Source organism: Coregonus clupeaformis, unplaced genomic scaffold (genome assembly GCF_020615455.1).
Source record: "Coregonus clupeaformis isolate EN_2021a unplaced genomic scaffold, ASM2061545v1 scaf0370, whole genome shotgun sequence".
NCBI classification, from domain to species: domain Eukaryota; kingdom Metazoa; phylum Chordata; class Actinopteri; order Salmoniformes; family Salmonidae; genus Coregonus; species Coregonus clupeaformis.
Window position 1 is genome coordinate 34597 of NW_025533825.1, and position 14880 is coordinate 49476.

Genomic DNA, 14880 nt, shown 5'->3' on the forward strand with positions numbered 1-14880 from the left:
ACATCAGTCTGCCAGTCTCTGGGTCACCACCTCTCTACATCAGTCTGCCAGTCTCTGGGTCACCACCTCTCTACATCAGTCTGCCAGTCTCTGGGTCACCACCTCTCTACATCAGTCTGCCAGTCTCTGGGTCACCACCTCTCTACATCAGTCTGTCAGTCTCTGGGTCACCACCTCTCTACATCAGTCTGCCAGTCTCTGGGTCACCACCTCTCTACATCAGTCTGCCAGTCTCTGGGTCACCACCTCTCTACATCAGTCTGTCAGTCTCTGGGTCACCACCTCTCTACATCAGTCTGCCAGTCTCTGGGTCACCACCTCTCTACATCAGTCTGCCAGTCTCTGGGTCACCACCTCTCTATATCAGTCTGCCAGTCTCTGGGTCACCACCTCTCTACATCAGTCTGTCAGTCTCTGGGTCACCACCTCTCTACATCAGTCTGTCAGTCTCTGGGTCACCACCTCTCTACATCAGTCTGCCAGTCTCTGGGTCACCACCTCTCTACATCAGTCTGTCAGTCTCTGGGTCACCACCTCTCTACATCACGCTGCCAGTCTCTGGGTCACCACCTCTCTATACATGATGGAGATGTAGATGAAGAGGAGTAGGATGAGGAAGATGTCATCCATGAAGCCTAGCAGGCCGAACAGAGCCTCAGGGATCAAGTCCAGAGGGGAGGCCAGGTAGGTCAGAGCCCCGACCACACACAGCAGGACACGGATCCGGAACATCCAGAACAGGCCCCCTACGGAGAACATCTCCCTGAAGAGGTGTCGCAGCAACGTGGGCACGTCACGCAGCCGGTCCATCAGCTGAGACGGGAGAGACAGGAAGTAGTGTAGTGCACAACATTAGTACTAGGGATGTGACAAATGGAAACATTTTCTTAACGGTTTAAACTGCCATTTTCTTTTATTATCAGTTTTTCCATTAAAGCGATAAGAAAAATTCATAAAATTCCATGTGAATTCACAATGCAGCTGTGCTGCTGCCAACAACGGTTTGGGTCTCACGGTGCGTCCCTTTCAGATGGTTTGGGTCTCACGGTGCGTCCCTTTCAGATGGTTTGGGTCTCACGGTGCGTCCCTTTCAGATGGTTTGGGTCTCACGGTGCGTCCCCTTTCAGATGGTGAAGCAATGCACCTGTACTACCATTACTGTACCTCAATTCCCCCTTGCATTTAACTTCTCAAAGTATTGCCATACAGGACTTCAATGCTGTCGCTTGCCTTTCTCTGCAATTTTTCTAACTGTTAACGACGATGTCGTAGTGGTGGAGAGTCAACCCCAAAATCATTGATTCCTCGACTCCATGCACATCGACACCCGGCGTCGACTCCCATCTCTGAGTGTCAAGTTTCGGCTAGGAATGGACTAATGGACTATTTTTGGAACGGAGGAGACTGGTTAGTTGCCGTACTTCCGATAACACATCTTTCATAGCGAGCTAGCGAGGGACGGAGAGAGAGGGGAGGGACACAGTGTAGGCAGGTCGGCCACCACGCAGACAGACTCAGAACCGCTCACTAGCCCCATCTATCAGTGTAGGCAGGTCGGCCACCACGCAGACAGACTCAGAACCGCGCACTAGGCCCATCTATCAGTGTAGGCAGGTCGGCCACCACGCAGACAGACTCAGAACCGCGCACTAAGCCCATCTATCAGTGTAGGCAGGTCGGCCAACACGCAGACAGACTCAGAACCGCGCACTAAGCCCATCTATCGGCAATCAAAAGCTGTATTTCGCAATGGAATGCTGCATCTCAATTTCTTGGCTTGCAATGTCTCGTAACGTCAGTAGAGCAGGGCCTTATCATCAATTAATAGACTGGGACATTGAGATGAGATTCTGGGCCCAAGAAACAAGCCCGAAAAGCATTTCAATATGACATCACAGCACAGAACGAGATAGTACCTGTGTCTCTGCGCTTTCAATAAATCTGATGTAACTTTCCTGCAGGGAGAGACTTCCACATGCATCAATCACTCAAACTCCGATTGCATAAGACAAAATACATACAGATCTGGGTTGTCCTGAGAACCTCCGGTTGTAGTCGTTGAGATCCCGGAGGATGAGGAGTGGTTCAACCGTTCCATCCTGCACCTGCTGAGGGGAGGCGTGCTCATGGAAGAGTGGGAAGAGCAGGGTCACCTGTTCACATAGGGTAGAGAGGTCAATACAAAACAGACCAACTGTGCGATAACTGTCTTTAAAATCGTATTTTCCTTTTACTTCAGAATCAAAAACGAGAACATGCCAACAGAGTATAGTAGCAACTTCAGCACTATGGATCAGTAGTATTACTACGTGAATGATGATAAATGTATTGACAGTAAGCACAGCAAAGTTATAATGGGCATTTGAAGACGTCTTACCATTTGTCTGCAGATGGGACAATTGATTGCACCAAGCCATGTCCCATATCGCCAATATGCAATTATACAAGAACCTTCAAAATACAGGAAAATGTGGTTATATCCAGATGTTAGCACTGAATGCATCTATCCAAATGGCTTAATCAGTTTCTTGTAGCTAGTTCTGATTCCTTCTTCCTAGTTGAAGTGATAGAGCGACAGACAACACCCCAATGACGTATATAAACATTTGGTCCACTCTAACCACAGAAGAGATGTCCACAGTTGGTTTCCACAGGCAGCACAGCCTGCTGTAGACACACTGGACAGGACATATCTGTATAGAACTGCTGCCTGGGCTCTGCTGGTTCACCTTCCTGAGGGAGGAGAGAGAGAGAGAGGGAGGAAGGAAGGAGAGAGATGAGGAGAGCTAGCAATTAAGCATTTCACCCTGTATCCTGTAAACGTGACCAATAAACTGATTTGAGATAAAGGTGTTGTATGATACTTTCAAGGAGGAGAAACTAACAACATGCTGTCCATAGGAGCAGCCAGTGCCACATCTTCTCACCTGCGAGTCAGACTGTAGCTGCTGCCGGACGGCCCGGACATGCTCCTGGTTCTCTGGGTGGATGTTCTGCTGCTGCTCATTTCTGTTGAACCAACAACATCTTTAGCTTCAGATATTAGAAACAGGCCTACAACTTGCTAACAAGAACATTCACTGGCATATCAGTTGAAAACAAAACATGTTTGATTTAGGAAACTCAAACATAAAAAAAAAAAAAAAGCTCAAGAACTGGTTACAAAAACATCACCACCACCAAAACCATTACATTTACATTTTAACATTTTAGTCATTTAGCAGACGCTCTTATCCAGAGCGACTTACAGTTAGTGAGTGCATACATTTTCATACTGGTCCCCCGGGGGAAACGAACCCACAACCCTGGCGTTGCAAACGCCATGCTCTACCAACTGAGCTACACAGGACTTTACATAGATAAAAGTCTGTGTGTATGTGTATACTCCATACTCACAACCATCATCCACCCATAGGCTGTGAATAGAAATACAATACGCCTACCTGCACAGCAGAGTTACCAGTCCACACAGGAATGTGACACTTAGAACGACCACAAACAAGACAGGGTTGCTGACTCCTTCTATGAGTGAGTCTTCACCTTGCAGCAAATAGTCCACCTCCATTGTTTTCATCCATCCCACTTAATCATTTCCTACAGAACTGGGTTAGAACAGAGAGTACATGTGGGTCACAGCCTAGCACCTATTCATGACTCCAATCCATTAAGCCATTGGACGTCCCCTTTAGCCTGCTGAGGGAAAATGCCCCTACACTCAGACGATTCTTCTACTTATATTAAAGTTAAAAGGTGCACTATGCAGAATCGCTCCGCAATTTTCTGGTTGCAAAAAAATTATAATAATTTCAATTTATGTGACAAAACAAGCAATATAGTGTAGAGAACCATTGTACCATTTAAACCGCTGTGAAATATCTTGTCCATAAACAAAAATATTGTATTTTCAGCTGTTTGAAGCTGGTGTACAAAACCGAACGTAAAATATACAGAAACGTAACGGGAAGCATAGAAATAGCGCACACAGAACAGATCCACCGCTTCTTCGACCTGCGTTCAACGAGAATGACAGATCAATAACTTACAATTCTATATACATTTTGTCTGGTCGCCCAAAAAGTTACATTTCGCTAGCGAGGATTAATAACGTTTCTAAACGCTGAAACAGCGTGGAAATTGTAGTTCATTGATTTAACTGTGGTCCATACCTTCAGTTCAGAACTCAAGGGCTGGTATACATATAATATTATATATAATATATATTCTCGAGAGCTATCCAGATCTAGCAGCACCACTCCCCCTATCTAAATGTAGCTAGCTAAAACGAGGCAACGTTAGCTAACTACAGAACACAAACCATAACGCAGAGTCAGTTATAGCTAAGTGTGAATAATATCTGTCGCATTGCTTATTAGCCAAATGCGGCTAATAAGACTGAAAACAGGGTTAAATAGATAAAGTACATCGGTTACAAGCTAAAAGTCTCACCCTATTCATTGGAACTAGTTCCTCCACTTTCATGTTCTTAGAGGGGTCCTTTTTCTAGCCTACGTATACTTGGCGTCCCAAGTACTTGCCTGCACTAAATTCAACCCAATGTATTTATTCAAATGTTCATAGAATAAATGATTAGATATTTATTTGTACTTTCTTATGATTATGATTATTTTTCAATGATTTGAGAGGTATTCTGGATTGACAAACTTTGATAAAGACGGTTGATCTTATTCAGGCTCGAGTTTCGGTCCAACAGGGTGGCATCTTTTTTTTCCCACAGCTGGTTGGAAAAAGCTTGACAGGAGGGGATAGACCCGGTGGATGTGTCTCAACGTCACTGTTTATGATTAAATAACCTTTATCTTCGACGCTGTATGTTTTTATAGAAGTGAAAAGGGCGGGGGGGAAACGTATCTGTCCTGTCGGAAACCGATTAGCTACAGTAGCGTTTTACGTCGAATAATTCCTCGTTTTGGGTATCCAGTTGATCGGACGTGTCGGTCTTGTTGATTTCATCTCGCCTAGCTGGCTGGCTAGCCATTTTCGGATAAAGAAATAACGATCTCCGTGGATTAATTGAACTACAGTACGATGAGTACCTTGAATTCTGTGGATCGAGTTGAACTGTGCGAGAGCCTTTTGACATGGGTACGTATAAAATGAATTATCTTGGTCGCCGATTCAACCCGATTTTAATGAACGATTGTGAGACGAAATGTAGCTAGCTAGCTTGCGTTGGCTGCCAAACATACATAGCAAACTAGCGTAGCCCAAAACCGAGTTCTTCAGAACCCAAGGGGCCCAAAACAAGGTGGTTTACAGCCGATCCTCTTGGGTTATCAGCTGATGATGGTATGGCTGACAGCTGTCCCATGTTAACTACAATCGACGTTCTGTTTTAACGTTTAGAAACCTCGTTAATAATCCTCGCTTACAATATGGTTTTTGAAAAATTAATTCCTCTACGTTCACATCAAATCAAAAATAATTTCACAAATGCAAAAAATACACTTACTGTACGGGGTTAACAGTTGCAGCCGACAGTATTATTCAATTACAACACTTTTCTGGCGTTCTTCCTCCAGTTACACACAAGTGTTCGGAGACACAGATAACTAATTAGCACAGTAGTCGGTTGGTGATGCTATCCGGGATCCTTGGGATGTCCCCTAACCATAACCATGATCCTTACCCTAACCTTAACTCTTACCTTAAAGTGGCACTCCAGTCTCCTTTTCACCTAATTTAACCATAGACATTAAAACCAGTAGATAGTGATAACGCTTAGGGCTGGGCGGTATACCGTATTTTATGATATACCAGTCTTGATGCACGGACCGGTTTGGGTTTTTACTTTACCTTCTATAATGGTATTTGAATTTTTGCTTTGTTACATGTGAAACGCCTTGTGTAACGTCCATTTTTATAGTTTACTTCGCAACTTGTCATCTCTCCGCTGTCTCTCTCTCTATGCCGCTTTCCACACACCTGTCAGTCACTCAAGGAGTGCATTTGTTGTTCCTTGACCAGGAGACACTAGCGTTCAGTCTGCATGTTCAGTGCAGCACATGCTGTTATGTGTACAATGTTGATGTTAACTATGATGTTTTCACTTTGCTTCTTAATATACACTACCATTCAAAAGTTTGGGGTCACTTAGAAATATTCTTATGTCTTTTAAATGGCTGTAAACTGCATACCCCACTAGGGTTCTTGAGGGCTAGTGTCAGCACTGCATGAGTTCTCTTCTAAATTATCCCGTGGCTGAGACTCTTGACTCCCAACAGCAGGTTGTCATATGGCACATGACAAAAATGTAATATTTCATTGATTAAATTATAAGGAAGTTGACAGACAGAGACCTTGCTTTCTCCTTGACATTTTATCCAGCTATCGTAACAAAAGGTTGACACACACTGGTGGTCACAACAACAGTGAGTGGGCCCTGATGTGTCAACAACTGATTGTTGACGAATGCTTCAGAGGGATGAACTGTGAACAGCAGAACTGTAGACGCTACAGGTCTTTGGTATTGGAAATATAACCAAATGTAGATAACCAAGACATATTAGGCTGTTCTATCTTGTTTGATATACACTATTCCCTATCTCTCTCTCTCTCTCTCTCTCTCTCTCTCTCTCTCTCTCTCTGTCATAGCATTTGAGCCTGGTGACTTGGTTACAGCATAGTTAACTCTTCAGTATTGGGTGAGATCAGATCTTATTAGTCCAGTTCTAATTTGAAATCCACCAGCTGGCTTGATGTTACTGGTCCAAAGGTAGGCAGCCACAGACCGTAGTTCAAATGATTCATATTGACAAGATATCCCGCTAGTGTAGGGTTATGTTTTAAAGACCGAGAATAGACCTACCTGCTCCTCTCCCTGGAAATAGTGTGGTGCGCTCACATTCCTCACATAGCTGTTAGCACTGTTTGCTAAAAGACACCGAAGCCACACGCCCGGCCGGCACACACATACAGTCACCACGAGAACATCGCTTTCCCCTGTCAGCAAGCATTACACAGGTAAGCATATAGGCCTTGATATGGTCTGAACCCTGGAAAGTGTGGGTTTACTCAAGACTTCGCAAAACATCCTCATCCTCTGCAGGAGACGTGTTGTAATTGTTAGACCCTTTACTCAGTACTTTGTTGAAGCACCTTTGGCAGCGATTACAGCCTCGAGTCTTCTTGGGTGTGACGCTACAAGTTTGGCACACCAGTATTTGGGGAGTTTCTCCCATTTTTATCTGCAGATCCTCTCAAGCTCTGTCAGGTTGGATGGGGAGCGTCGCTGCACAGCTATTTTCAGGTCTCTCCAGAGATGTTTGATCGGGTTTAAGTCCGGGCTCTGGCTGAGCCACTCAAGGACATTCAGAGACTTGTCCCGAAGCCACTCCTGCGTTGTCTTGGCTGTGTGCTTAGGGTCATTGTCCTGTTGGAAGGTGAACCTTCACCCCAGTGTGAGGTCCTGAGCAGGTTTTCATAAAGGATCTCTCTGTACATGTTGGCTAATTGATTAATCAGTGTCCTGTATTTATTTGCATTCCAGCGCTAAGCCCAGGCTACTTAATGGTGGCCTATTCACTGCAAACGGCTCTGCTCAAGAGGTGATTCAGAACCATACAATAGCCTACTCAGGTTGTGAAGTGGTGCCATGAACTCAATACTGAACCCTGGAAAGTGTTGGTTTACTCAAGACTTCGCAAAACATCCTCCTCCTCTGCAGGATACGTGTTGTAATTGTTAGAGCCAAGTTTAGTTGTGCTTCTGTTATTGGAACAACTAGATATGACTAATATCTGTCAACAACCTGTTTGCATTTCCCTAAATGGACCGTCTACATAGTCTTTATTTTGGTGATATATTTCCTGTGAGTTCAGTTATCCCCCCACTCCACCCATCTGTTTGTTTCCTCTCCTTTAGAAGTGTGTGGGAGTGTGGATTTCCTCTTCAGCGTTCTCTCATTAGATGCCGGCGGGGCTCTGCCTGGTGCAGTTCATTTGGACGAGGAGAGGAGAAATAGCCGAACTAAAAATACTTCAAATGGAAAAATGGAAACTGCATAAAAAGCTAAGCTAGGCTTGGGCGGTATCCATATTGTCATAGCTTCATACAGACCTTGTGTCATACCGGCACTGGACACAAGGGGTCGCTATTTTCAAACCCCACTGAGTCGCTGCAATCCAAAGGTTAGCAATGCTAACAAGTACATGTAAACTCCCATAGCGGATGTTAGCTAAATGGTAACGAGTGCATTGTGAACATTTATATACAGTTTCTGAAACTATTTGCAGGACAGACATCCCAGCTCATAAAGTTAAGTAACTCGAAAATGCTACTCAGTTTGCTGCACGCACAAAACAAATATTAGACAGCAAGGCTCTTTATCCAGGAGGGGGTTCTCTGCTGTTACCAAGAGAAGCTTGATTTTGCGAGAAGCTAATCACTTAGCTAGCTAGATAATTAGCAAACCAAATGCAACCTGCAGAGCATTTAGCACATTTTAGACAGTTAACTTAATAGTTATACGATGTCTAGCTGGAAAACGTTTAGTTGTGAATTCCATAATGTAACCAGACAGCTGAACGTGACTCACAAGGCTCACCTCACTCGTGGTTGTAAACAAACACCATGTGACTGGGAACTACTTGTAAGCTTCATAATGTAAATATAATGTGACAGGTGAAATGAAGAACGCAATCTGCTTCATCTCCTAACGTACTGCACAAGTTGACTGAAGGTATTTACTTAAAAGTAGCTACATATTCAAATGTATTAAAAAAACTTCAAATAAATAGTTTTGACGGTAATGAAAAAACATCCCGTGGCTATTTCCAAATACCCAGAAACCGATGTTAAAAATAGTTCATTGAGTCCCCCAGGGGGGCTTTGGTGGTTATTTTTAGATTTACATTTTATAAGATTAGCAGATTAATTAGGATTTGATCCATCGGAGTTGGCTTTATTTCGTAAGAAGGTGGATGGACCTTGTACCAGTCCATGTTTCTTGGAGTGGACATTGTTTACGAGGAGGTGGTGGGGTCTGCTCTGCTGACCAGTGTCCCTGGCTCTGCCTCTGCTACACAGAGCTCACAGCCAGGCTAGGGTTTCCTAACCAGCACGTGAAGGGCTACATTTAAAACCCCACAGCAACTTTGTCAACATGTACTGTAATGGGTCTTCTAGCCCAGCCATCTGGCGGCCACTCATCATCTCTATGCTACTCCACAGGGGACCGTTATGTATTCAAGTACACAATATTATTACGCTAATCACTGACCACCAAACATAAGCAGCAAATGATCTTCTTATTACATAAAACGATTACAGTTCATGAGCTGGGTTTAGTTCAGTAATATTTATTTGTCAGAGTCATCAGAATTTGATTCAGTTGGCTGTAGAAGGTTTGAAAGTGGCAGTTGAGTTCAACATTTATTACATTCTTCTACCCTCCCCACACATTTTCATAAGCAGCAGTACAGTGAGAGATGTGACGTGTGGGAACCAGCCTAGCTAATGGCCCTGACGATTGTCACATCTGATCAGGATTAGGGTCAGGCCTGACCATATCTCATAAGCACATCATCTGCACAGTACACAAATGTAATGTAAGAAATGTGCACACGAAAGTCAATTCTCTTTCTGATCTGTATACTGTATATTTTTGTCTTTTAAATGGCTGTTGTAACTGCAATTTGATGCAACCTTTCTCGGTGGAAAATCACCTTGATTTGCTTTTTGTAGTGGGGAAATTATGAAAAGGCAGCCTGATGAAAAACCATAGCAGAGCCTTTTTCAAGCCTCTCTAATTGTCAAAGGAAGGTAGTGGTAAAATTACACCCCATCCTGTGTGACTTGCATGAAAATGACCAGAGAAGGATGCAGAAAGTAGAGACTAATTTGTCTGCAGGCCTTTTTCTTCTCCAAGACACACTACCAGTCAAACGTTTTAGAACACCTACTCATTCAAGGGTTTTTCTTTATTTGTACTATTTTATACATTGTAGAATAATAGTGAATACATCAAAACTATGAAATAACACATATGGAATAATGTAGTAACCAAAAAAGTGTTAAACAAATCAAATATATTTTATATTTGAGATTCTTCAAATAGCCGCCCTTTGCCTTGATGACAGCTTTGCACACTTTTGGTATTCTCTCAACCAGCTTCACCTGGAATGCTTTTCCAACAGTCTTGAAGGAGTTCCCACATATGCTGAGCACTTGTTGGCTGCTTCTCCTTCACTCTGCGGTCCGACTCATCCCAAACCATCTCAATTGGGTTGTGGTCGGGGGATTGTGGAGGCCAGGTCATCTGATGCAGCACTCCATCACTCTCCTTCTCGGTAAAATAGCCCTTACACAGCCTGGAGGTGTGTTGGGTCATTGTCCTGTTGAAAAACAAATGATAGTCCCACTAAGCCCAAACCAGATGGGATGGCGTATCGCTATAGACTGCTGTGGAAGCCATGCTGGTTAAGTGTGCCTTGAATTCTAAATAAATCACAGACAGTATCACCAGCAAAGCACCCCCACATCATCACACCTCCTCCTCCATGCTTTATGGTGGGAACTACACATGCAGAGATCATCCGTTCACCCACACCTCGTCTCACAAAGACACAGCGGTTGGAACCAAAAATCTCCAATTTGGACTCCAGACCAAAGGACAAATTTCCACCGGTCTAATGTCCATTGCTCATGTTTGTTGGCCCAAGCAGGTCTCTTCTTCTTATTGGTGTCCTTTAGTAGTGGTTTCTTTGCAGTAATTCGACCATGAAGGCCTGATTCACACAGTCCCCTTTAAACAGTTGATGTTGAGATGTGTCTGTGACTTGAACTCTGAAGTATTTATTTGGACTGCAATTTCTGAGGCTGGTAACTCTAATGAACTTATCCTCTGCAGCAGACATAACTGTGTCTTCCATTCCTGTGGCGGTCCTCTTGAGAGCCAGTTTCATCATAGCGCCTGATGGTTTTAGCGACTGCACTTGAAGAAACTTTCAAAGTTCTTGAAATGTTCAGTGTTGACTGACCTTCATGTCTTAAAGTAATGCTGGACTGTAATTTCTCTTTGCTTATTTGAGCTGTTCTTGAAATAATATGGACTTGGTCTTTTACCAAATAGGGCTACAGTTGAAGTCGGAAGTTTACACACACTTAGGTTGGAGTCATTCAAACGTGTTTTTCAACCACTCCACAACTTTCTTGTTAACAAACTATCGTTTTGGCAAGTCGGTTAGGACATCTACTCTGTGCATTACAAAAGTAATTTTTCCAACAATTGTTTACAGACAGATTATTTCACTTATAATTCACTGTATCACAATTCCAGTGGGTCAGAAGTTTACATACACTAAGTTGACTGTACCTTTAAACAGCTTGGAAAATTCCAGAAAATGATGTCATGGCTTTAGAAGCTTCTGATAGGCTAATTGACATAATTTGAGTCAATTGGAGGTGTACCTGTGGATGTATTTCAAGGCCTACCTTCAAACTCAGTGCCTCTTTGCTTGACATCATGGGAAAATCAAAAGAAATCAGCCAAGAGCTCAGAAAAAAATTGTAGACCTTCACAAGTCTGGTTCATCCTTGGGAGCAATTTCCAAACGCTTGAAGGTACCACGTTCATCTGTACAAATAATAGTACGCAAGTATAAACACCATGGGACCACGCAGCGTCATACCGCTCAGCAAGGAGACCCATTCTGTCTCCTAGAGATGAATGTACTTTGGTGAAAAAAGTGCAAATCAATCCCAGAACAACAGCAAAGGACCTTGTGAAGATGCTGGAGGAAACAGGTACAAAAGTATCTATATATCCACAGTAAAACGAGTCCTATATCGATATAACCTGAACGGCTGCTCAGCAAGGAAGAAGCCACAGCTCCAAAACCGCCATTAAAAAAGCCAAACTACGGTTTGCAACTGCTCATGTGGACAAAGATCGTACTTTTTGGAGAAATGTCCTCTGGTCTGATTAAACAAAAATAGAACTGTTTGGCCATAATGACCTTCATTATGTTTGGAGGAAAAAGGGGGTAGCTTGCAAGCCGAAGAACACCATCCCAACCGTGTAGCACGGGGGTGGCAGCATCATGCTGTGGGGGTGCTTTGCTGCAGGAGGGACTGGTGCACTTCACAAAATAGATGGCGTCATGAGGAAGGAAAATTATGTGGATATATTGAAGCAACATCTCAAGACATCAGTCAGGAAGTTAAAGCTTGGTCGCAAATTGGTCATTCAAATGGACAATGACCCCAAGCATACTTCCAAAGTTGTGGCAAAATGGCTTAAGGACAACAAAGTCAAGGTATTGGAGTGGCCATCACAAAGCCCTGACCTCAATCCTATAGGTTAAACCAGCTCTGTCAGGAGGAATGGGCCAAAATTCACCCAACTTATTGTAGGAAGGATGTGGAAGGCTACCCGAAACGTTTGACCCAAGTTAAACAATTTAAAGGCAATGCTACCAAATAATAATTGAGTGTATGTAAACTTCCGACCCACTGGGAATGTGATGAAAGAAATAAAAGCTGAAATAAATCATTCTCTCTACTATTATTCTGACATTTCACATTCTTAAAATAAAGTGGTGATCGTAACTGACCTAAGACAGGGATTTTTTATTAGGATTAAATGTCAGGAATTGTGAAAATAATAGTTTTATTGAATTTGGCTAAGGTGTATGTAAACTTCCGACTTCAACTGTATCTTCTGTATGCCCCCCCTACCTTGTCAAAACACAACTGATTGGCTCAAACGCGTTAAATTCCACAAATTAACTTTTAAGAAGGCACACCTGTTAATTGAAATGCATTCCAGGTGACTACCTCATGAAGCTGGTTGAGAGAATGCCAAGAGTGTGCAAAGCTGTCATCAAGGCAAAGTGTGGCTATTTGAAGAATCTCAAATACAAAATCTATTTTGATTAGTTTAATACTTTTTTGGTTACTACATGATTCCATAGTCTCCTGAGTCTCCTGAGTGGCGCAGTGGTCTAAGGCACTGCATCGCAGTGCTAACTGTGCCACTAGAGATCCTGGTTCGAATCCAGGCTCTGTCGCAGCGGCCGCGACCGGGAGACTCATGGGCGGCGCACAATTGGCCCAGCGTCGTCCAGGGTAGGGGAGGGAATGGCCGGCAGGGATGTAGCTCAGTTGATAGAGCATGGCGTTTGCAACGCCAGGGTTGTGGGTTTGATTCCCACGGGGGGCCAGTATAAAAAAAATATATATGTATTCACTAACTGTAAGTCGCTCTGGATAAGAGCGTCTGCTAAATGACTAAAATGTAATGTAAAATGTAATTTCATAGTTCTGATGTTTTCACTATTATTCTACAATGTAGAAAATAGTAAAAATAAAGAAAAACCCTTGAATGAGTAGATGTGTCCAAACTTTTGACTGGTACTGTAAATTGCCAATATTGCCGTTAACCTTTCCACATTTCCAAGCCTAAAGTGAAGACCCTGCAGTGCCACATTGACGTTAACAAATCAAATCACATTTTATTTGTCACATGCTCCGAATACAACAGGTGCAGACCTTACAGTGAAATGCTTACTTACAAGCCCTTAACCAACAATGCAGTTTCAAGAAAGAATACCAAAAAAAAAATCACACAACAAAAAATACAATATAAAATAATACGAAATAAAAGTAACAAATAATTAAAGAGCAGCAGTAAAAATAACAATAGCGAGGCTATATACAGGGGGGTACCGGTACCGAGTCAATGTGCGGGGGCACATAGTCGAGGTAATTGAGGCAATATGTACACAAGAGATGAGTTGGGGTCATTTCCATATGAAAGGAGCCATGAGCACCAACATGTGAAAATCATAGGAGCAAATTGGTGTCAAATGAAAGTTTAGAGACTATAAAGGCATAGAAACAATTGTCAACCATTTTTTTGCGTCTTAAAAAGTAGGTTTTATTTTCTGGTCAAACAGAAGGAAAAAGGCTCTTAGAAAACATCTAACTAATATAATAATAATAATTATTATTATTATTTATAGTAATATAACTACAAAAAGTTATAATAGGTATTGAAAATCTAAACACAATAATATTTAAGTAAAGACTCCTGCCAACTAATATCAACACTTATATTTAGTTTGGGATAAATTATTTGCCAGAAATCTTGCTTGTTTATAGGTGACCAAATACTTATTTTCCACCATAATTTGCAAATAAATTCATTAAAAATCCTACAATGTGATTTTCTGGATTTTTTTCATCTCATTTTGTCTATCATAGTTGACGTGTACCTATGATGAAAATTACAGGCCTCTCTCATCTTTTTAAGTGGGAGAACTTGCACAATTGGTGGCTGACTAAATACTTAATTATTTGCATTCTGTTAACCTCTACGGGATCGGTGTCCCGTATACGGGACGGTTGAGTCAACGTGCGCTAATGTGATTAGCATGACTGTTGTAAGTAACAGCAAACTTTCCAGGGCATAGACATGTCTTATATGGGCAGAAAGCTTAAATTCTTGTTAATCTAACTGCACTGTCCAATTTACAGTAGCTATTACAGTGAAAAAAGACCATGCTATTGTTTGAGGAGAGTGCACAACAACAAAAAACTTAGCACGGCAACTGGTTTGATACATTCACCTTTGAAGGTAAATAATGTACTTACATTCAGTAATCTTGCTCTGATTTGTCATCCTGAGGGTCCCAGAGATAAAATGTAGCATAGTTTTGTTTGATAAAATCCATTTTTATATTCAAATGTAGGAACTGGGTTCTACAGTTTGAACCTCTGCTGTCTCTGGCTCCACACCAACCCCGCCCGACCATCTAGATGTGTGAAAGTTAGTGTATAAGCTAATGATCCATAGTTATGTACTTGAAAATGTATCAATTGACCAATTCGGCACATTTGGGCAGACTTGATACAAAATAG

The 14880-nt window shown here is 42.5% G+C and overlaps 1 protein-coding gene and 1 pseudogene across 2 annotated transcripts in view; one reads left to right on the forward strand and one right to left on the reverse strand.

Annotated features, from left to right (window-relative positions):
- Positions 1-498: 498 nt before the first annotated feature.
- Positions 499-3578, reverse strand: LOC121581834 (annotated as a pseudogene).
- Positions 3579-4748: 1170 nt separating this feature from the next.
- LOC121581832 (protein Hook homolog 3-like) overlaps positions 4749-14880 on the forward strand; it is a 90557-nt gene continuing 80425 nt past the window's right edge. For both annotated transcript variants that reach the window (XM_041897193.2, XM_041897194.2), the window contains exon 1: positions 4749-5103. In XM_041897193.2, the coding sequence (XP_041753127.2) occupies positions 5047-5103 (57 nt within the window). In that variant the 5' untranslated portion in view covers positions 4749-5046. The remainder of the gene's footprint in view (positions 5104-14880) is intronic.